Below are 24,217 nucleotides of genomic sequence, written 5' to 3'. Positions count from 1 at the left end.
ATTGAAATGAATTACTGCTGGTGGAGGATTGTGAGAAATGAAAACCATTAAGGGGTTCATTAGTGCTTTAGACAGTCAAATGCGCTTGCCAAAATATGCATAGCCAGTAAATTATCAGTTCAGTCTCTCTTCCTGTTTCCAATCCATAGACAAGCATACTGCAGTGCCCACCAGTTCATTCATTAGTTGTGTCTATTCAGCAAACGTTTAGGGCAAAGATCAGTCTTTGAATGCTCATAAACTCACTGCTGCAAGTAGTCTGTTGTCTTCTCCTGGGCTGCATGACTGATCTACAGTCCTTAATGGTCTGCTTCCTGACTGGATGGCAGTGGATTGTGTAATTAACTGGATCCAGAATTCTCTGAGTATCTAGAAAAATCAGCTAAAATACTGTCACAACCAGCCAAGCTTTTTCATGCCTGTCTTCCCCAAGCATACTATGTTCTTGGTATAACTGATGGACCCCTGGCTTTCAAATAGCCCAGTTTCTCTATGAATTCATTGACAGCCCACTCTATATTAATTTCTCTCATAATATTAACAGCGAGATGATATCTGCATGTTTAAGGACCATGCTTTCTGGAAAGATGTGAATCCCAGAAAGTCCATCTACTTTCATTTTCCAAGTCACCAAAGCCCAACAGAGTGCCCAAGCTTTCAAGAAGTAATATGGAAGTGCTTTTGTGTGCCAATAACACATGGGGCACTTGCTTTCCAATAAGTGTTTGGGGGTGAATGATGGTTTGCATCCAAGCAGGAAGATGATTTAAAATTGTCAAATGCATAAAGTACTTGAACAGCCGGACAGCAGGATAAGTTGATCTGTTCACCTCAGCTCACCAGTTTTAATCAGAGTTTGATGTATTCCTAAGTGGAGTTACATGAAGATGGTCTGCAATAATGGAGAGGATTGATGGGTGATGCTGAAGTATCTTCCAGATTATGCTCTTAATCATGTGGGGTCCTCTGAATTATAACTGTGTTCATATAAAAGTTGCAGGAGTGAGTGAGAAAAGGATGAACATGATTAGCTGGACCCCTAGCAATAACTGAGTGGATCCTGAGTAATCTCAGCAGTGGAATGTGTAGGAAGGGCCCTCTAGGAGAGAAGAGGAAAGTTCCAAATTTTATGGAAAACTTTTGCAGTTTTTTTCAGTGTCTGCACAGGTCACTGAAAGTATTCTCAGGATCTGCAATGCAAAAGACTCAGCCTTGTCTGAGGCCACTGCACACACAGTTTTCAGACTGTGTTGGTTTATTTACCTCATTCCCATTATTCTGCCAAGATAGAAGATACTTGTGTAAGCCCTGTACAGTGGAACACCTGCATCCACCTAGGCTGCAACACTGATTTAATGTCTATTGGTTTCCATCAGTCTTTACAAAAGCTGTATAGGGAGCAACTAACATGCAGCTGAAGAGAATTAGTTCCAGCTTCAGACTTTGTTTCAGGAAAGTATTTAAGCATGTGTTTTTCTTTAACTATGTGCTAAATCCCTTGACTTCAGTGGGATTTAAACACATCTAAGCACCCTTCCGGAATAGGGATTGTTTCCTGAATGATCCACTGGGGCCAGACTGACCCCTGCCTTGATTCAACCTTTTGAGCTTCTCCCTCATTATCCATTGGAATGGAAGAAGGATTTATCACCCTTAAACCACATGAATTGCATTCCGAGCAGTAGAGATCCCTATGGGTAAGAACTGCTAGATTATTCTGTCCAGGGCCTGTTTATAACTAGTTATTCTCCATGCCATGGTCCATAGTCCAAAACATTTACATCTGAAATGTCACTGGTCATAGACTTTTACTGAGTATGTTCCTCCTGATTATGGTTGTAGATAACTGTGCTATGGGCATGTTTCAGGTGTGCAGTGTATTAGAGAGTTTGGAGCAAGAATACAGACGGGATGAAGACTGGTGTGGAGGCCGAGATAAACTTGGACCGGCAGCTGAGATAGACCACGTCATCCCTCTGATCAGCAAACATCTGGAACAGAAGGAGGCTTTTCTCAAGGTCTCATTTTAGTTCTGTAATAAATCAGGAAAACTCCCCATTGAGTAGTCAATTTAGAGCAGTGTCGGTGAGTTTGAGAGGTGTCATTCCAGTTCAGATACTGGCTGGCTGTATAAACCCGAGGCCAGTGTCACACTATTATAGTAGGGTTAATAAGCATTTTCATCAATGAATGTATCAGAGAGATGTTATCAGGACTAACTAGGTGGTATTTGCATTGCACTTGGAAGATGCTAGTTGTTGTGCTAGTTCAAAGTTCAAATTCTCAAAATTGCATACAATGAGCATTATAAATGACAGGTGTTATGTGGCATTTTGGTGTTGGCTTATACGAATCATCCAGCATTTCAAATTCTGTCCTCCTAACCAATAACTGCAGAATTACTAACAAGTGAAGCAATTGTGTCTCTGGAGGGCAGCACCAGGATGGAAACAGAGATTTCCTCCTGCCTTCCAGGTGCTACTTTATAAGAATTGTGGAGTTGACAGGCTGACCAGTAACTGACAGGCAGCCTTCCACCTTCCACTAAAACTAAAATACATCATGAGCCTATGCTTGAAGGCAAGGCTTAAGAAATTATGGCTCTAGATTGTACATTTTTTGAAACAATGAGTACTTTTCATGAGAGATGGGTTAGCTTCAGTTACATTAAAAATGTGTGATGTACTAGATCTTTACAATCAGTTGTTTTGTTATTGTGATTAATTTACCTTATGGGTAAAATCGGCCACTATATTCAAAATTTGTGACTTTTTAATACATTTATGAGGCTGTTAGTTTATTAGCTGAGTGTATTAACTCTTAGTTGAAGCTCTCGTGTTACCAGATGAAAGAGAACTACTCCCTGAAAAATAAGCAGAGAACTCCCTTGGGTCCCCTTTGCTTTCTTTGCTCATCTTTACTGATTCATTTTGGTGGTGGGGGGCTGTTTTTCTTAGGCCTGTACACTGGCACGAAGGAATGCCGAGGTATTCCTCAAGTACATCCACAGGAACAATGTCAGCATGCCTGGAGTAGCAAGCCATACCAGGGGGCCCGAGCAGCAAGTGAAAGGTTGGTGTACCGGTGCAATGACAGCAATGAAGGTTTTGTTTGCTTCCTCCTCTGTTATGTGGTCAACCTAAAGTTTCTGAACATGCTGAGAAAGCACTTTAGGTTTTGCCATCTACTGTCACTAAAATGATACATATGCCTGGCACCTCTAGAAATTCTAGTGAGGCCTCTCAGAAAGTGATTCCTCCTCTGCTACGCATGAGTTCCTATACAGGACTGCTGTTGCAAGTGGTAGTGGGGGAAAAAAGGAAAGGGGTTTGAAACATGGGCTCTCTCTGGCTTCTCTTGTCAGGAGAGTCCATGGGAGTGACACTGTGCCATCCCCCATCATGTAGGTTGTCAGATGAGATGATCAGACACTATTTTGCTTTAATATCTAAAAACGTATAAACAAATAAGGATTATCAAATACAAGGTTTAGATGCATCCTGTTGCTGCTGAACACTGAGTGGAAAACAATGAACCTCAAACTTGTTTGTCCCTAGGATTGATCTGCTATTTTTATGTCCCTGGAAACCTGTTTGATATCCTACCACATCAATCACCAGCAAAAGTGTCTGCTTGTAGTTACTTTCCTTTGGTCAAAAGAGTACTGTTTGCAATCAGATGATATGTCTGAGATGTTTGAAATTTTTCCACTCCTCTGCTTAATTAAACAGTTGTTGATCTGTGCCTAGCAATGCTGTAAGGTACTAATTAAAACGAGCAGTGATTCTGCAGAAATAAACCATTTTTGTTATTATTATTGGCTTGATTACAAGCTGCAGAAAGATACAGGTTAAAAGCAATGCAGTCATATGTGGGAGGGATAGGAATGTTGGTTATACACAGAACATGAAAATAGTGCTACTGAAGAGATTATTTTCCTTCCTTACTTTCAACACCAGTTCTTCAGTGTTAACACGACTTTGTTCAACTTTCCCCTGTTACTGTGTCAAATGCCTATTGTTGTTGTGGATTTTTGTTCCCTACAGTTGAAAATCATGGGAAAATTAATTAAACCCCGACTCAGCAAGCCCTTAAATATGCACCTGATATAAGCTTGTGAGTGTTCCTCACTGAGCTTGTATGAAATGACTCACATATAAAAATCAGCTTGTATATTAGTCTTTTTCTAAACCAAATGTGTAATTCTTATGCTTGGTGACTCTATCCACAGAAAATCTTTGAAGTGGACACTTTAGATCAGAATAAAAGCACCATTTAGTAGGATACATATTGTGCTTCCAAAACAAAGTCATTAATACAGAACAAAATTCGTTTTATTTGACATAAACTGTTTATGCAGAGACCTGATCTAGAGCACCCATAACAAGCATTAAGTTCCTGTTGTCGTTCAAAGTTCCCCTTGTCCTCAGCAGGGACTGAGCTAGGTTTTGAAATTAACCTAAGCATTACAAATTTTTTTACCATAACCAATGTCACACTTGTAAATGGGGAGGGATACTTCCAAATCTGTTTGCTGCCACCAGTGTTGATACATAAGCAATAAATATCGGTACATTCAGAAGGGGCTTAGGCTGAGAGAGGTTGTTACCAGGCGCTCTAAATGCTCCTAATAAGTGGTTGAGAAGCCAGACCAAACATTTTAATATAAAAGAGTGTAGCTGCTGCCCGGGCTGTGTGTGCCTAAGCCTCCTCTGGTGGATGCTCCCCTTTGCGGGCCAGCCAGGAGGGCTGCCAGGCCCTGCCTGCCGCGGTGGCTGCCTGAGCCCCACACCCAGACAAGGCAGGGATGAGCCACGCTGCTGCCAGCGACGCATGGCTTAGCTCAGCCTAAATAGAAAAACTCAGGTTTATCAAAGATTTGTGTTAGTGATATGGTGTAAATCTCTTGCACTCTCTCTGCACATAATCCTTTCAGCTAAACCCACGGTACTTTTTAAAGAGTTAAATCACACTCTTTTATCAAGTTGATACATTCTGGCTGAGCGCTCAGGTTTTGAAGGAGAGCAGGCATGTCCTAGATTCCAAGGAATTGCAGGTCTCCTGTCAGTCTCTTCCTGAATTTGGTTGTCTTTCACATCCCTGTCACACAGACAACAGTTTAGAGGACCAATACCGGTCCTCAACCCAAAATCGTAGCCCAGCAGTAACTGCGTGGGGAGCACACAGAGGGTCGCCAGGCAGCACAGCTGTATGAGAAACCTTATCAGGTGTATCAAACTAGGAGCTCAGGTCTCAATTAAATTGTTGTGACCAGAGCCCTGCATGGGACAGGAGGCTTGGGTGCCAGGCACTGGGTAGCCTGTGGCCAGAGCAACAGACAAGACAGTAAAAGGGCAACTTCTCCTATGTCAGCTGGTACCAGGCTCCTGAAATAAGCAACAGAAGAGAATGAAAGGACCTGAAATTATGTACCCCAGTGTATTTACTCTGTTGTAGCATCTTCTTTACCAGATAATCCTGCAACTGCACTTTTTTGGTGTTGTTTTGTTTGTTTGTTTGTTTGTTTAAAGCAGCCCCTTTGGATCAGTTCTTGTTTTTAAGAATTATAGTCTCAGGGGCTCTGCTCTTGGGAATGTGGTCAAGTCAGAGTGAGTAATTTCAGATTTTTATGGCTTGTTTCTGTATGTACTCACAGAATCACTAATCATGCAGACGTTTTCCTTTGCCCTACAGCCATTCTGAGCGAGCTGCTGCAGAGGGAGAACCGGGTCCTTCACTTCTGGACCCTGAAGAAGCGGAGATTAGATCAGTGCCAACAATATGTTGTCTTTGAGCGCAGTGCCAAGCAGGTAATGTAAAAACCCCACCTTGTCTTTCTGTCCTGGCAGTATGTGAATATTTCCAGTTTCTGTGTAATGCCTGTGTGGGGAGTTCCTATTGCAATCTCAAGTTGTGTTTAAAAACTGTAACTTTTGAAAATATGGCAAACGCATATTTTTAAAACCATTTAAGAAATTTCAAAAAACCCAACAACAAAATTAAGTATTTTTGCCAGGTCAGATTAATTTCTGGATTTGTTCATTTGTTTGAAAATAAATATAAGAGCAAATTTGTTTTATTATTACTGAATGAGAAAATTGCTTTCCCTGTGTGCAGATTTATCTGTATATAGGTAGAATTTCCTACACTCCAATTTCTCCTAGGAAACATACATGACCTTTTGTATCCTCTCCCACCTGCTTTGATTACTGTATTCTTTTGATGTGTTCCTAGAAAGTGTTTTACCATACACAGTATTAAGTCACAATGGATTTTATATCCTTTATTTGGCAGATTTTTTTTGGTCAGAGGATTAGTTCTTAAAATACAAAGATGATTTGTTTTTGTTTTTTTATCTTTGGTTGTTTTTGACATTCACAGGCCTTAGACTGGATCCAAGAAACAGGCGAATATTACCTCTCTACTCACAACTCCACAGGGGAATCAGCAGAAGAAACTCAGGAACTCCTGAAAGAATATGGGGAATTCAGAGTACCTGCCAAGGTAAACAGTGACTTTAATCTAATTATGGCATCTGCCTTAGTCCATGTTTAAGATCCTGTTTCAATGCCTTAAATCTCTTGATATTCTGTTTTTCTCCTGACATTCATAGCACAGAAGATAAATGACTTTTGAGAACAGTGATCTTTCATTTTTAGCAAGACATAGGCACAAAAAGTGCCTGTGTGCCCCTTGGTCTGTACTGGTTTGGGAGCAATTTTTTTCTGGTGAGAGGGAAGACAAAATTGCATACAGAGTTCACAGCAACCTAATGGCATACCCTAATACCAGCCTCAATCATACAAGAATGGTATAGAGTAACAAATTGATCTGAAGGTATCCAAGGTCATCCTACATTCCCCATCTCTTTCTTCTGTCATTACAACCACAATTTGTTTCATTAATTCCAGCTGGGTTGATCAGAGATGATCATTTATCTCATTAGAAATAATCTACTCATCCTAAAAAATACTTTAAATAAATGGGTTTCGAAACTCTGGGGTGACCATTTTTTTTACAAAGCTGCATTACCAGGAATCTATTAATTTTTATGGAGCAATTCTGAGAAATCTGGTGATGTTTACAGAGGAATGGTGATTGGATCTGCTTTAAACAAATTAATTCAAACCATAGGTAATTCACAGACAGTGAATCCACAGGGGTATTAACGGTCACTGATAAGGATCTAAATTGCAAAGTCAAACTGCAGCAAGACCATGGCTTTGGTATTATGTAGCTTCATTTCACTGTGTCCTGAAATTCATCTTCTATAATCCTTAAACTCCTCATTAGGCTGTCCGTGCTTACATGGATTTGATTCACAGGCTTTGTGGTGATCTTGTCCCCTTCCTTTTTGGTTAGTTTGCGTGTTTGTGAAAATGGGAGATAACTAGCAGTGGATGGAAGTTAATTTAATAAGACAGGACCTGTGCAACATTCCTTTAACGATACTTCTGGCCTCTAACTACCCATAATCAGTCTGCCTGAAATCATATTCCAGTTTATAATTTAATTGTTATTACAATAATCCTGATTAATCCTGAAATTTCCAAACTATTTCTGCTCTTGACTTGGCCTAGGATTGAGCTTTATACTTTGTTCTTTATTGACCGTTACTGGCTGTTCCTTACACTGACACATCTATGCTTGCTCCCTAGGGCTCTAGTAAATCACTTTCCTACTGCTGACCTAGAGTATTTTCACTGCCATGTGCAATCTGGTAAATGCATGTCACTCCCAGACTGATGTTATTCTCAAATTAAGATGTAACTGGGAGCCTTCCTGACTCCAATAACTTTCTAGCCAAACCAATTGTTTGGAAAGCAAAACCACCAATAGTTTTTGGGAATGAAACACCCTTTAAATATAACAGAAAGTCAGGTTTTTACTTCTCCATGCCCAGCCTTGCGTAAGTAATTAATTTATTAAGATGACGTCTGATTCAGCTGTTAATTTATTTTGCTGGTGAAATTTCTTGTGTTTGAAATCTGCTACATGTTTTTTGGTCTGACATGCATTTGTCCATTTGTGGCCAGATTGCTGATAATGGCAAGTACCTGACAGTATGTCTTGCTTCCAGCAGAGTGGAAAGTTCTCCCCATCTCTGAAAAGCAGCTTGCCAGTACCTCTGGGGATACAACTGATTCTCCTTTTGCTTTTGGGGATTAACATGTGCATTACAGCAGGATTGCAGTCTGTACAGTTGATATCTTAGTTTTTATAAGAATTTTGTACTTGAGTTGGCTCAAACATAGGGTCCGGGCACCTTCAGTTCCTGGGATATATTTGGAATCCAAGTTAAAATTTATAACTATCTCCTTTGTGCCAGATTTGTACAAAGTTTCTTTCTCAACATGGAAAACCATAGTGACTAAGGGGCAGTCAGAGCCCAAGTGGAATAGAAAATAACTCTGGAAAGTTTGGGGAATCAGTGTATGTTTTGGAGCTCAGGCATCTTTTAGTTTGTAATGCTCTAACTGAAACCAAAATAGGGATGGACGATTTTATAGTAGACCAGGAATTTGGATTTAAATTTTGTTTGTTTCTGAAACAGAGTAGTAGCAACTTGAACTCGCTTCCTAGACTGATATGTGGTATATTAATGACCTGCCTTCACAGGTTTGCAAAATCACCTAGGTATAGATTCAAAGTAACTTGGTGTATTTTATGAGGTATGATTTTTAAATCATGTCTTCTACTCCAAGGCTCACAAAAAATAAGTCTTTTATTATAGTAAAGAGGCATGTCTAACTTACAACATGTTTTCCTTATGTTTTTTTGTGTGTGTGATTTTAAAAACTCGACTTTTTCTATCTCCTGCAGCTTCGTAAGTGTCTTTATAAAAATGTCATTCCTTTCATGTTTTACTGGGCAAAGTTTAAAGCATCTGATTCTGTATAAAATGAAGTACAGGCACTCTTTAATGATGTATAAAAAATTGTGAGCTGCCTCTGACTGCTGTGTGAATTAAAAGCAAAGGAAATAATAATGCAACATAACCAAGGACCATATTTTGGGCAGCAAACAAAGGAGAAAGTGAAGCTCCTCATCCAGCTGGCTGACAGCTTTGTAGAAAAAGGACATATACACGCCACTGAAATTAGGAAGTGGGTCACCACCGTTGACAAACGCTACCGTGACTTCTCTCTCAGGATGGGGAAATATCGCTACTCCCTGGAAAAAGCCCTTGGAATCAACACAGAGGTACTGTAACACATGTCCTGCTGGGTTTTTATACCAAAGCTGAAGGTCACATAGGGAGGTGAAGGCTGTGGCATAAGTGCTGCAGGTTATCGTGTGTCCATTAGAAACACTTAAACCCCATCCAACCTACCTAGTCAAGCTCAGAACTGTTTCTGAAGAGAAATGGGTTTTTTTGTGGGAGGTCAGTGATATGATGAGGAGACAGATGAAGATCAGAAAGACTTTCTAAACAAATGTTCACACTGTTCTCCAGGACACCATACAGCTATTGGGAAGGAGGGAGAAGCACATTATTTGAATAAAAGTCTGTGTTAATTTTAGCATAAGCCATAAATCCAGCTCCCACACCATTATTTTCAATCAAACTCAGGCTTTGACTGTAAGTTTCCATTCTCTCATCCTTTAACTAACCAAAAAATTGATCCCCAACCTCACCTCTGAGCTCTTTCAGGTGAAATAGAGCAACACAAGAGAAACAAAAATTAGAACCTCCTGCTATTCCCTGGCCACAGTATTAAGGGGGAGTGCCAGACGCAGAAACTTCTTTCAGTCAACCATCCTTCTAAATTAAGTATTGAAGAAAGAGGAATAAATTCTCTCACACCCTCAAGATACCTTAAATGTACAGTTCCTTAGAGGGTCTCTCGTTTACACAAAGTTACTAACCACAGTCTGGAAAGGTATTTCCATGGCAAAAGGCCATTGGAAGTTGGTGTTGTCTCTGCATAGTGCTCTACTTTATCAGGCTATTTAAGAAGTCCCATACTAGGCAACTAATTTAGATGTGAAAGGAATAAGGTAAAATTTGGACATCTGTCAATAGTACCTATTCCTAGATAGGAGTAACGGTGAAGACTAATAAATCTCATAGTTGGTGTTTTCTTAAGATTTCTCTCTCACCTTCCTACTTTCTCTCTTCTCACTGTAGTTGTTCTAGAACTCTTTCAATTTCCTTCTTTCTGACATTGGTATTTTTATATTACTTTTTTCACTTATTATCCATTTGACCTCATGATCATGCTGCATTTTGCACAATGGTAGGATTACGATGAATTTTAAATCTGTACTGTCATTTTTTCTAGGATAACAAGGACCTAGAACTAGATATTATTCCAGCAAGTCTTTCAGACCGGGATGTAAAGCTGCGAGATGCAAATCATGAAGTCAATGAAGAAAAAAGAAAGTCAGCCAGAAAGAAAGAGTATGTCCCCAAACACTCACAGTCTGCCTTGACACGTCATAGAATGACTCTATGATATTTTCATGGCCAGAACTGACTGACAGTCCTATAATTCCTTCCAGCTGTAGAGCTACTGAGATAAGTCTGTAGGTGTAAGGTAGAATTTGTGACTTGTAGGCTAGAGAATTTCAGAACACACAGGTTGAATTTCTTTTGGTTTTAATCAGCATTCACTTTTAGAAAGGGAAAGGAGTGGGTCAAGCACTTTGATTAAACCCTGATGACATGGAGGTACTCATTGTCATGATTTCTTTCTGGCTGCATGTGAAAAGTAAAATGAACAGGATGAAATTAAAAGCATCTTTATATATCTAGGTGTTATCTAAGCACCAGTGATATCCAGAGGAGTTCACCGGGTTTCAGTGACACAAGAGTTCCCTTGAAGTTCAGGTTCAAATTTCAGTGGGTGTAGAACTGAGAGAACTGGAAGTATTTCATGCAAGAGGAAATATTTGGAGAGTGCTTGTTGTACTGAAATCTAGAAACGGTTTAATTTCACAGTATTTTGTCTTATTTTTTTGTGTGAGAATAACCTGGAAAGCATTTGTATGTACAATCCTTTTCAGCCCTCTGAAATTGTCACTACAATGCATAACCTTGATAAGGAACTGTCTCTACTTCAGGGAACAGTGGTTACACTTGGTCTGCCCATGGTACATTTTCAAAACACTGGGCTTTTCAACTTTGAGATGCCCAGCCTCGGGCACTACAGATGTGTTTGTTGGATTTCCCAGCAGTCTGGGTTTTCTCTGGTCAGATACCAAGCTGTTGAAAACTTTTCAAAGTAATGGTGTCTCACAAATCCATCCATGTTACCACTAATGGTCAAGTTTCGGCATGATTTACTGCTGACTATTAGTGAAGATGTAAGCATTGTTTGTGAATCTCAAGTCCTTACTCCTGAGAAAAAAACCCTCTAAGAATCAGTTGACTGCTAAGGATGGGCATGTAGATAGTAAACTCAGGGTTCCAGAAATACAACTTAATAGAATTTTATGCAGAAAATGTATTTAGAAAATAACTCTAACAAGGGATTAGATGACAAAGTGATATTTCATTCATGGAGCTGAAAGGTGCAAAGGCAGCTGGAGTTTAAGAGTGGAAGTACACCGATTTATTAAGACAACAGAAGGATGTTTTGTTTTCTGTTCATTGTACAAATGCCTATCATGTCCAAAAGACGTGAAATACTTTATTTTTTCCAGATTCATTATGGCTGAGCTGCTTCAGACAGAAAAAGCTTATGTCAGGGACTTACATGAATGTTTGGAGGTAAGTTACAGCCTGGGAAGTCTCTAGTATTTTCAGGAAGGACCTGGTACCCTTCTTGGTAGGGGTGTTGGCTGTACTGCGAAGGCTGACCGCGGCAAGACTCTGTGTGAGGGTACCACGGTTGGTAGCTGACGGCAGAGCGATGTCCTGCTGGGGGTGGGAGCTGGGTGGGCAGCAGAGAGAATTTATCTCTCACTGGCAGAACCGTGCCCTGTGCTCCCCACGCGTGGCTGTAAATATTTGCACCTCTGGGGACACCTGAGTGTGCCTTTAGTTACAAAGCTGTGCTCAACCCTGCAGAGAGAGAGTAATGTCCTGGGCCTCAGTAAAGAGCAATATATTTGCACATTGACCTGAAATTTGTTGGTTTCTAGTCTTTTTTGAACCATGGGACATTTTGTTAAGACTTACTTTGGATCATCTCATGCTAGAGAAAGAGCTGGATTTGCACTGTCCAAGTACATTGCTTAGCTCTACAGCAGGGTGTTCCTGAAGGGGACTGTGATATTCAGGGCAAAAAGCAGTTTATTTCAGTGAAATCTGTCTCCTTTCACAGTCCTGCAGTTTGAAAGCGATTTTTATGTATCTAATGCTACTGAAGTGGCAAATCCATCTTATCTTTCAACTGTTTCTGCCTGAAGTTTTTGGACACCGTCAGTTGGACAGCAGAGACAGGTGGTGTTGGCATGTTTCTGCTTTTTCCTCAGACAACTTCTAAGTGTCAGCACTTTGAATTTCTCTGGAGAGCTTTCTGTGACACTGGAACATTTTTTTTTTTTTTTTTTTTTAGCTTGTTTGTTTAATATCAAACTACATAGTTCCCTTGTCAGCCTGTGCTTTTGGCAATAAAACCGGGAGATCTATCCTTTTTCACTGCATTTATTCACAAAGCTAAGAACTGCTGGTGTCTTACAGACTTACCTTTGGGAAATGACAAGTGGAGTGGAAGAAATACCTGCTGGGATCCTTAATAAAGAACACATCATCTTTGGCAATATTCAGGAGATATATGACTTTCATAACAAGTAGGTTTTCTTAACAGTTCTGTTAATGTTTACTGACTAAAGAAACCAAAGACTTGTGTATACCTATAGATCCACATGGTGTCTGCAGTGAACATCTACAGTACAGTGCACACAGGAGTATAAAGTAATTGATCCAGATTTGAAAAATAATGTTAACAATGTTAAAGTCAGATTGTACCAATGCTTTGTGATCCTATACATGCTTTTCGTCTCACAGCACTAGATCTAGTCTGGGAGCTTGCTTGTCAAAAATATGATCTCTTGGAAAACAAAAGGGGAAAAAAATAAATGGTTGACATGAGCTGAGTTAATATATATCTTTTCTGCCACTTCTTGGTGACTCAGTATTTAATCTGTAACTAGCAGTAGTCCCTTTTATCAAGATAAGACTCTGTATCAGATCAGCTTAGAGGGCATTGTTTCCCTGCTATAATGTGAATGCAATAGCAGTTATAAACTTAACATTTAGGGCTGCTGAATCCCACAAATTCAGTCTGAATTTCAAAGTCTGTCTTCAATTTACACTTCAAAACCAAAACAGTTTGAAAAACAAATCAGAAAACCCTTCCCTGTTGAAGTTCTGGGAGACTTTCAGTGCTTCAGCCAGATAAATGCTCCATCACATACACATAAATATGTTCCAGCAGAGTTTTCTATATGCACACTTTTCTGCAGTCAGCTTCAAAGCATATCAGGATAGTAGATTTGGACTACATATTACATTAAAAAGGCCTGTATGTAATAGATCAACTGAATTTCAGCCCACAAGAATTGCCTTGTCATACAGTAAGTATTCTTCTCCCATTTAAAAACTGCACTAGGATCACCCAGTTGCCTTCCCACTTCCCCTCTCTTTGTGGTGCTCTATTTTCTTTTTAGTGACCCTGACTGATGCCATGTGATTACTCTCCTTTTTGACTTTCCCTTCAAACCTGAGTCATGCCCCTCAGTTCCCTGTTGCTGCCATTTCTCCTTTCTCTGACCCATCCTCCTCCAGCCTGCTGCTTCTGCATAACCCTTTTCCCACTAAAACTTCAAGCAATGCTAATTTAAATTGTCCCTCCCTCGCCTCCACCAACATCCTCCACAATCTTCTCCTTTGGCTGGTGATGTTAAGGCAACTCCCTGCCTGATTCAGGGCTGGGGAAAACAGCACATTCTCAGTTGCTTCTCTTTCTGCAACTTCTGTTTCACATTCCTCTTTCTACCCAGGCATTGTACGAGGCTCTATCTGCAGAGGTGTCACTCGTGGTACAAGGTTTTGGGCGAGTTGATTACAAAATCTGTATTTTGGGAGTTTACTGCTTACCTATGAAGTGTCAAGTTTATTTAAATTGTTGCCCTTTGTCCAGTGTGCCAAGTTTGGTGATGGAAAGCTGGCACCTCTGGGCTTCTCTTTTTGCTCTTTCTCTGAACCACTGCACAATATCTTTTTGAAAATTCATGATCTGGTTCTTGGATATCACTTTGCAGTCCTGAATACACTGACACCCTACTAGGGATTGCAACCATTACCTTTCTAGTGGAGTCAGACAAGACTGTACTCAAAAGCCAAAACATACCTTGGCAAGGACACTCTTTTTCCACTGCCAGGACACTTGATTAGCCTCATAATCCAGACACCAGTATTGATAATTAGCACTGATTATCTCATTGGTCATTCTGCTTCTCCTGGGTATTTGACTGTAACTAATTACATTGGTGTCTTCCTTTTTCAGCATTTTTCTAAAAGAACTGGAAAAATACGAACAACTGCCTGAAGATGTGGGCCACTGCTTCGTCACCTGGGTAATGAGGCGACTTCTTTTTATTATTTATTCAAATGAATTCCTCCAGTGTAAAGGGAAACAAGCTGGGAATGGGTGCAAGGGTTATGTCGTTAGCGATAAATGAGATTAGGAGCTAATCTGGAACTATGACTGCTTTGTCCTTCACCTCTCTCAGGTGAAAGGTTCCCTCCCTTAACTCTTCTCCTGAGCAGTGGTGTGAAGGCTTTCCAGACCCCTTGTCCTTGTCCTCACGGACCAGTACAGCTGTTGTGGTTTAAAGCCAGCCAGTAGCCAAACACAAAGCAGCCTCTTGCTCACCCTCACCCACCCTGGAGAGTTGGAGGGGTAAAGGTAAGGAGGCTTGTAGGTTGAGATAAAAACAATTTAATAATTGAAGTAAAATAAAATTAAAATAATAATAATTGTAATAATAGAAAATACAAAATTAGTAATGCACAATGTAATTGCTCACCACCTGCTGACTGATGCCCAGCCTGTTCCTAGCTAGCAATCCCAGAGAAGCAAAAATCCCAGAAGCAAGAGCAAGCTTCCCAGTAAACCCTCATCATATACTGACCATGATGTATGTATGATATAGGATATTCCATTGGCCAATATGGGTCCAGTGCTCTGGGTGTGCACCCTCCCAGCTTCTTGCGTACCTGCACACTAGCAGGACATGGGAAGTTGAAAAGTCCCTGATCTCTTAGTAACAGCTAAACACATCAATGCATTATCAACATTCTTCTCATACCAAATCCCATACTGAATCCAAAGCACAGCACTATTCTAGCTACTAAGGAGAAAAAATTAGCTCTATCCCAGCCGAAACCAGGAGACAGCAGGACAACAGCTTTGACCTCTGTCGGCTCCTGTTTAACAGGACTTTGTCAAACCAAACCTGTATTAAGGGGTGACATTCATTCCTTTGTGAAAGGCTCTGGGAGGACAGACATTTAAAATCTTAATATAGCTTCTTTACAGAATTTTAGTCATGTCATGAGACCTCTGCAGTGGTGTGAACAACATATTTAATCATTTTTCTTCAGAAATTAGTGTCAAATTTCTGAGCCACTGTGCTCTCTCATTCCATCACCCAATGCCAAGATAATTTCCAACAGGGCTTTGAAATCTTGATACTAAGAGGTTTCATGGGCATATGAGGCTCTGGGAACTGGCTACAGCAATTTATCTGTATGAAAGCTGATCTCGTTTAAAAATATTTACCAGGCAAGCTAGCCATCTTCATGTTTTCTCGGATGATTTTATTCATGTTTCAAGGCTGTATTTTAAAAGTCGTTATGGAAAGTATTCACTTATCAAAAAAAAGGAGTATGTTTGGATGATTTCAAATGGGCATTTAATTTAAAAAATTACACAAATATTGATGAAATAGATTCAGAAGTATTGTTTACAAAGAAGAGGTTACATATTTAAGAAAGATGGGCAGATTTACATATCATTCTGTGCAAAATCTTTATAGTACTTTTAAGATACTACCACATCATCTCAGCAATAGTACATGTCCAGAGCTGTGTGTGTGGTTACAGACATACATACAAAGGCTCTCACCCAATTGCAGGGTTCTGTTATTTAGATACCTGGTATAAAAAACACAATATTAGTAAAAGGAGGCCATCTTCCTCTTCTGTTTGCCAGCCTCTCCCTGAGACCAGAGTTCATTAATATGAAACTGCTGTAAGGCAAGAGTGCACAGATGCTTTTAATTTCCTTTTAAAAATAAATAAATTAGGAAATGAAATGCAAAACACTCCTAGCACAACATAAATTTTGAGCCATTAAAGTCTGAATCAAGGTAGGAAAGGCAAGTTTGGGCCAGGCGTCACAAATCTGAGCCAGTCTCAAATCAAAAATGTTGGCTTGAGCCCGTTTAAGCAAGGTGAGTCTCTTGATCAGAGTTTTCTACACTGGCTTTGTCTGCAAGTAGGTGATACAGCCAACACTTCATGACTGGGTTTTGAGACCTGCAGACTTTTGGATACAATCTGTGTAACATCATTAGAGCTCTTTTATATATAAATTATTTTATAGCTGGATTACAGTTTTAGGCCTTCCCTCTGTGACACTTGTTAAAGAAAGCCTCCCATAGCTGTTACACGGCACACCTCATTCCCCTCAAAGCTGCTCAGGTGAGGTATGTACCGTCTATAAGTCTTCTGTTCTTAATTTGCCGTTCTTATGTTGCTTTGAGAGGTTGTGGTCTATCACCTGTATTTATCCTGGTGAGCCCTAATGAAAGGCTGTGTGAGCAGAGAAATAGCTTACCGTGCTTTTCCCTTGATGTTTGTTTTCACAGGCAGACAAATTTCAGATGTATGTCACCTACTGCAAAAACAAGCCTGACTCCAGCCAGCTCATCCTGGAACATGCAGGGACTTTCTTTGACGTAAGCAGCCATTGCCGTATTCCTTCAGCCCACATAGTGCAGCTGAAACACCTCCACTTTATATCTGAGAAACGCGTTCCTTTTTGTGCTTTGGCACTTGGGTTTTTCATTCCACTGCAGGTACCACATGCTGTGAAAACTGATAGGCTGTGGTGTGATGTGTGATCTTCATCAGTGTGGCAACTCGTTTTTAATGGAGATACACATTCTCATGGGAACCTTTGTGCATTTTTCAGACCAAATCCTTTATAAAGGTTTGGTTTAGATGTACTCTCTACTTCGGAGTTTAGTGGTAAAATGAAAAGCAGATCCCATTATATTTTATGACCTGAAATCCCTATATCCAAAACGAGATCCTGTCCTGCTATTCTGCAAATTTTACCCACTCTATTAAACATTTGCTTCATCATGCTAGTAAGGGACTCCATTGACTGCAATTAGACTATTTCCCTTACATCGCTATACCTGGTGATAAACATTTGCAGGCTCCAATCCCAGTTTTGTAAGCTGAGAAAAATCTTTAAAGCTTTTGAGTACTTTTAAACTAAACTTTCCCTCTGATTTTTGGAACGTCATCCATTTTGTCACATTTGTCTGCTAGCTTATAGCTTTAATTAATTGCCTTTCTGAAAAAAATGCTAAGATCTCTTTTACAAAGCACTGAAAATCTTTTTACAAATGTAACTACTCAGCAGGATCCAACGTGTGATGTGGTTGGCAGTTGACATGAATCAGCTCCTTGGGGTTTGTATGTGCCAGTGGTTATAGGATTTAAATTAAACTCAACACCAAAAGATCTCACATGAGCCAGAAGAGAAGTGATGAACACCTCTTTATTTTGTCTTGGTTTTTGATTTGTTACCAAATGGTCTAAAAGTAGAATTGAACTGAAAGGGATTTTCCAGGAGGTGGCGCTTGAGCCTGTTGAATGGTTTGTACTGGTTGGTGACTTGGGGGGGGGTTAAGCCGCTTTAGGTGTTTTACCGGTTTAGTTCGCACAGGTTAAAAGTGTTTCCTCTGCTAAACTTTTCCACTCCCGCTCGGTGTACGGGCTGGAAACCTGCCTGATGCTGCTCAATAGTGAATATTCATGTGTCAGCATCTGTCGTTTTGCAAGGGGAGATGTTTTCCTTCCACTGGTGGGAATTGTGCTGCGCTATCCAGTGATGCATGAGCAAACAGAGAAAGCTGGCTATCACCTGCAAAAAATCCTCTAGGATTCACTCAGTCTGAGTGACTAAGGTAGTGTGAAGCACCTGTAGATCCTTCTTATCTTGATCTTGGAGTGGCAGTGGTTAAGTGACAGGACGGGACAGTCTGGCCTGAGGAATACAGAGGAAATAGCTGGCTCTTTTCTTCCAGGCAGAACCTGGAATTTCCCAAAACAACCTGATGATGTGACTGAGTTATCTAGAATAATACCCCTTAGTAAGAAGCCTGCTTGACGATCAAAAGTATACAACCCCTCGAATTGCATAAACTGTCATAGAAAGCCACCTTTGAGATGAAAACAAGCAGTCCCAGTAATCTGTCTGAACCCTTCAAGAAAATCTGCAGCTTCAGGGATCGTTGCTGCAGGGGTTAACTACTTAGGAGAAGGAGCAAAGATAAGTGACATATCTCACTTGAAACTTTGAAGAGAATTACTAGCAACGCTATCATGACTGGGATGTTCTAAGAACATAAGTGAAGCCATATATGTAGAGAAAAGCAGTTTATTTTCTTAGACCAGTTGATACAGGTGGAAAATTATGCACAAACTCTCAGTTGTGAAACTTGCCTAGTTTATCCTATAGCATTAATCTAACAAAGGATAAAGATTTCTATCTTCCCTGCTTACAGATCTTGCTTTGCTTATAACATTCGAAGTTGTTGGTATGGTTATATTAGCTGGAAATCACAGAGGGAATGTAACTAATGTGCTTACTCTTTCATAACTGCAGTACACTCATTAATTTGGTTCTTTCACTTTTTGTATCTGTCTTGTTCATCATCTGAGAGTATTACATTACTGAAAACCATATTCTTCATTCTGTAGTTTCAAAGATAAATGATGCCTACATTATTTAGCTTTTTTAAATATTTGTAATACCATGTACTTTAGGCTAGCAAGATATATTTTTGATTGCCGACATGTGTTAGCCCTCAGCTTCAGGTGGTGGAAATCAGCATATTATTGATGTGATCAAGTTGATTTCAGTGTCTATTATTTAAGCGAGCATTGGCCCTCGGGGCAAAGACAGTCTGGTTCAGTCATCTATATGCCTCTGATAGTTTGAATATTTTTTCCCTTTAAATCTTGGGAAAGATCAGTTTGTTATAGTCAGGAAGCCACAGTACACCTTTAATTTGCATGACCAGCATTTACAGAGTGGAGCATGGTAAAGGTCATTGACTTGGGTAGCATTGCAGAGCATTGGGTTTCTGCATGGATGATGGTTCTTGGATAATTTCTTCACTGAGCTGCAGTGTCCCTTAGGAAATGGGCAGAGGTGCAAGCAGGGTCTTAGCTTTTCCTTAGTAATAGTTCTTCTGAAATTGCTCACCAAAGATTTGTGTCATGCATTACGAAACCTAAATGTTTCATGAGGGTTTTAGTGCTCAGGCAGTCTACTCAGCAAGCCACTGGTCTGCACACCCAGTTCAGGATGCAGTTTGTCCTCCTACTGAGCAACTGTACACAATTAGATGATTTACCTTAATTTGTGAATCTCTTTAGACGTTTGATACAAAATCTGGGCACTTTATCACTGCTTCACGGTAAATTCAGCAGTTCTTGGTGTGAAATTGTATTTGAGTATTCCTGTCTCCATGTTATCCATCCAAGGGCCTCTGAGGGTCCTGTGCTGCCCTATGCAGAGAATATTTTTGGTGTTTGTCTGAGATTCTATCACTGCATGTAAGACTACATGTTGATCCTGCTCTGCAGCTCATCTGGTTTGCAACACACAACTGCCAGCACACAGTGCCTGTCAGATACCTTCATTCCTTCTAGGCCCTTAGGAGACTTTTACACCCAAGGAATAACTGAAGTTGTGTGTAATGGGGAGCTCTGGTGCACTATAATGTGAGCCAAGCTGGCTTTAAACAAGAAGCAGGGCAAAGCAGAGAGTGCAGAGCCCTGTAGCTAGCTTGCTTCTGAAACCTGCCAGCTGTTTCAAAGCTAGAGCAGAAATTTCTGTGCTTCATGTTACTTAGAGGTGTGTGAGAAATGTCTGCAGCATGCTCTACCCTGCACAGGTCTCTCCAATTTCCACCTCCACCCACAGTAAGTCCAGACCTCTCTGGTTGTTACAAAACCAGCCCAAGACACACTCCAGCAGGTTGACACCTTACTCCAACACTTCAGGGACCAGAGGGAGGAGCTGCAGGAGAATGTCCCTTTCCAGCAGTCTGTTTGCCTGATTGCCATGTAGCAGTGCTGTTGCTTCCCTGCTGCAGGTTCCTGTGCAGCAGACACAGCTGCCACTCCACCAACCCACTCTGTCTGCGCACAGTCTGACCGGGGAGCAGCCCGGCAGGGCAGGGAATGAATGACCAAAGAGTTGGCGTCTTTCTGAAAGCATGCCCTGCTCTTCAGAGAGGTGGGAGGAATAAATAGTGCTAAATTCATTACTTGGATCCTACAAAAACAAGTGTACTTGGCCAGCTCCAGGAAGTTCACAGACATGGCTGAGGTCTTGCTGGCTTCTGCAGTTACTGAGTCCCAGCCGTGTGCTCTGTAGACACCATCCCTGTTTGGAGCCAGCCGTGAATCAGCTTCATGCAAACTCCATTAACTCCCCCTGACAGAACCCCTTCCCTTTTGGGTCTTGTTCATGGCACCAGAGAAATTTTTTTCTAAAACAAACTTGCTTAGTACATGTTGTACTTAGTGGCATATTGTGTGAAAAGTGGCTATTTTTGCATCCCAGCATAAACACTGGAGCTAAAAACCCCAGCAACCTCCCTAATACTCAGCAGAAAATCAGACTGTATACAGAAAGAAAATCTCTGTTCTTGGCAGCTCTTCCCCCTTCATCTTCTGTAGCTTCTTCCCTTTGCAGCCTCAAATTTACCCTCCAGGAGCTGGAGATAAATTCCATGTCCTCTCCCCATCTGGTCCCTTAAGAATGGAGGATTTCCTGATGGCCAGGAGCAAGGGGAGGCATGCCTAGGACCTGACAGAGACAGAAGGAATTCCAGCCTGTTCTATCTCAGCAGAGCATCTGCCTGTGTAGGGCATGAGCTTGAAGCCTTTTAGATGGCTAACTATGTGCATCAGGGTCCGGTAAATTTTTCAGGAGCTCCTAACTCCCACTGGAACCAGTTGAAGGGAGACAGCTGGGCCCTTTGCAGACCTCACTGGGTGCCTATCTGCAATGTCTCCAGAAGTTCATGAGCACATCACCCTGATCAGCGGAGACGTTTTGGTTGAGCTTCAGGTGACAAAACAGAAGTATTCAGTGCTGTAAAAGGTGTCATAAGGATATCTCTCCTGGCCCCCAGCTGCCACCTCAGAATAACAAAGGTCTGTCAGCACTGTCAGACCTGTTACTCCCATGTGGATATTTCAGCTACCTCAGGGCTCTCAAACGGTACTAGATGCTTATGTTTAGACAGCTAAATTACACCCTATGCATGCAATTTAATTTAATGTCACTCCGTTTTAATTGAATGTTAAAATTCAGCCTTTATAGCTAGGAGAAACCAGTTGACATGACAAATAAGTCATATTTAAATCGAAGCCTGTGTAGTTTACTCAACATAGCCTTAGCCTGACTTGCATCGGGTCCCTGCAGTTTAAGTGGCCCTGGGGGGGGACTGCAGTTTATTGCCAGCTTCTCTGAAACCAGTTATTTGCATGTGAGCTTAAAGACAGTTAAAAATCTAAACAAAGAAATGCAGAGATCCAGAGCTAAAATTAGTTATGGGTAGCTCTGTCTGGCAGGGGGTTAATAGTTTTCCATGACTGACAGCTGTTTTTATCTCTTCTAGGAAATTCAGCAAAGACATGGTCTGGCCAACTCTATCTCTTCTTATTTAATCAAGCCTGTCCAGAGGATCACAAAATATCAACTCCTACTGAAGGTACCTTAGTGAGCTGCCCAAAGCAGCTCATGCAGAGCAGTTCACAGGTGTAATGAGTTAATTTATTCTTAAAGAAGTTGCTTCCTCACCTGTTCATGACCTGTAAGCAGCTCCTGCTGAGATCCTACTCTTACTTCCCAGGCCTGACATAGCAACAAAGTGTGAAATCAAGTTGGGTGTTTTAAAGGAAAAGACCCACTGAAAGAAAAAAAGAAAACAAATCAAAACAAAACAACAACAGTGAAAAACTGATAACCTATTTCAACTGTTTTTTTACTGTATCCAAGTGGATTTAACCCTAAAAAGCAAGAGCTGGGAAAGGGAAATGAAAGTGATGACATAACTGTTTACTTTCCTTCTTGCTCAGTTTGTGACATGTAATATTTTGATAAAAAGCTTCAATGACAGTAGTAATGAACTTTGGGAAATTTCACTGACTCTTGACTGTGACTTCTTCACTGACATTAGATTCTGTTTGGGAGCTAACATATTTGTGTTTGAAAAGCAGGGAAAAGCTTCACATACAAAGCAAGGACTTCCAAGTGAAATATTAACGTTTCCCATAAAAAAACCTTTGTTGGTTTGGTGTAAATTGGTTATAGGTTTTTGCAGTGTCTTGTGAGTAGGTGACTTTTAGATCTAACTTAACCAGCAAATGTTCACTTCAAAACTAGTAAACCAGAAAAGAAAAAATATCTGGGGGATAAGGGAAGAAACAGATTCTGACTTTGAAAAACTAGGAGCAGATGTGATAGTTGCATCTCTTTAAAGCTTCCTCTGTGTATACTATAGGAGTGATATGCTGTGCTAGTTAAGTACTTACTGAGTACATTCAATGTGTTGACAAATCTGTACTCTGTACCAGTTTACTGAAACAACACACAGGTTTAACAGAGTCTTGTCCCACAGAGTCTGTGGGACAGCGAGCCTGCACCGCACAAACCATCTGCTAATGGGAAAGCTAAACCCCCCGTTCGGTCATCACTGCTCTGCTCTCTGGAGGTGAATCTTTCCTGAAGGGACTTCCCTACCCTGGGCAGAGCACGGTGCCAGCCCTGCCTGCGCTGTGGGACCCACCTGCACCGCTGGGTCAGGCAGGGGCTCTGCAGCCGCCTGGCCCAGCTGGGCTGGCCCACGTCTGCAGCGCAGGCATAAGGCCCAGAAACCCTCTGAGTGCAGGGTCTCAGTCAAGAGCATCTTATGTTGTCTTGCTTTATCCGCAGTGTGTTTTGACGCAGTTCAGCCTTCTCCTGCCACTGTTAGTGAAGTGCTTGCAACTTGGCGTTCTACTTGCCAAGAAAACCAATCTGAGATAAAGCCAGCATGTTGGTCAGAGTTTGTTTATAGGTGTTCTGCATTGCTTCTTAGGAACTGCTAACCTGCTGTGAGGAGGGCAAAGGGGAACTCAAAGATGGTCTGGAAGTGATGCTCAGTGTCCCAAAGAAGGCCAACGATGCAATGCATGTCAGCATGCTGGAAGGTAGCAGATGGGGGGCTGGGGCAGGGGAGGGACCCACTGATAAGTTAAGCTTTCTTGTAACTTGTGTAGAAAGTTAGTACAGGTTGGCTGTAGCAATACTGTTGCTCCTTTCTGATGTTTCTCCAAATGTCTTGGAAGAATAAAGCTGGCTAGGAAGTTTTGGAGCTTCGTTTATTTATATCTTATGTGTGTGTATATATGTGTTTATATATGTGTATCTACATATATGTACACACACCATATATATATATTTGGTTAAAATATTCTTACTTAATGCAACAAAAAAACCCTCCTCCTGAAACAGTGTCAGTTAGCTGCTGGCACCCCTAATGAATATTGGAAGAAAATATTTCTAAATACTGTCTTGACATTTCAAAAGAAAAAGTTCTGGTGTTCTGAGTCAAAGTAGCTTATGTATCAAAATGCTAGTGTAATTATCCCAAGGATTAAAAAAAAAAAGAAAAAAGTATTATCAAAAAGTATTTCAAAATTATAGAAAAAATATTTTGATTGCCCTGAAGTTAAGTCTTTTATTGGCTTTTTGATATTTGGAGTATTTATAAAATTTAAAAATTTTATTCTGGACAGAGCTGCTTTATTGTCTCTCAAACATTTTCTTGGCCTGGGAAAAGCATTTCCAGCCTGGCTTGAGTCAGAACCAGGAAACGAGAAAAGCACTAAAACACTCAAGAAAAAGAAAATGGTGCCAGTAGCTAAATAACACATTAAGACCAGGTGATTAAAATTGCA

General features: G+C 40.8%; 1 protein-coding gene across 11 annotated transcripts in view; it reads left to right on the top strand.

The window, feature by feature from the left end:
* Positions 1-24,217, top strand: part of KALRN (kalirin RhoGEF kinase) — a 523,685-nt gene that overhangs the window by 353,880 nt on the left and 145,588 nt on the right. For all 11 annotated transcript variants that reach the window (XM_042784358.1, XM_042784355.1, XM_042784351.1 and 8 more), the window contains exons 18-29: positions 1,869-2,018; positions 2,958-3,072; positions 5,695-5,810; positions 6,382-6,504; positions 9,022-9,204; positions 10,287-10,405; positions 11,650-11,716; positions 12,632-12,741; positions 14,460-14,529; positions 16,828-16,917; positions 21,895-21,987; positions 23,356-23,467. In XM_042784358.1, coding sequence (XP_042640292.1) covers positions 1,869-2,018; positions 2,958-3,072; positions 5,695-5,810; positions 6,382-6,504; positions 9,022-9,204; positions 10,287-10,405; positions 11,650-11,716; positions 12,632-12,741; positions 14,460-14,529; positions 16,828-16,917; positions 21,895-21,987; positions 23,356-23,467 — 1,348 coding nt within the window. The remainder of the gene's footprint in view (positions 1-1,868; positions 2,019-2,957; positions 3,073-5,694; positions 5,811-6,381; positions 6,505-9,021; positions 9,205-10,286; positions 10,406-11,649; positions 11,717-12,631; positions 12,742-14,459; positions 14,530-16,827; positions 16,918-21,894; positions 21,988-23,355; positions 23,468-24,217) is intronic.

The sequence above is a fragment of the Tyto alba genome, unplaced genomic scaffold, assembly GCF_018691265.1.
Source record: "Tyto alba isolate M040663 unplaced genomic scaffold, T.alba_DEE_v4.0 Super-Scaffold_7, whole genome shotgun sequence".
In the NCBI taxonomy this organism is placed as follows: domain Eukaryota; kingdom Metazoa; phylum Chordata; class Aves; order Strigiformes; family Tytonidae; genus Tyto; species Tyto alba.
Note: the sequence above shows the minus strand (reverse complement) of the source record. Positions and strands in the feature narration are given on the sequence as shown.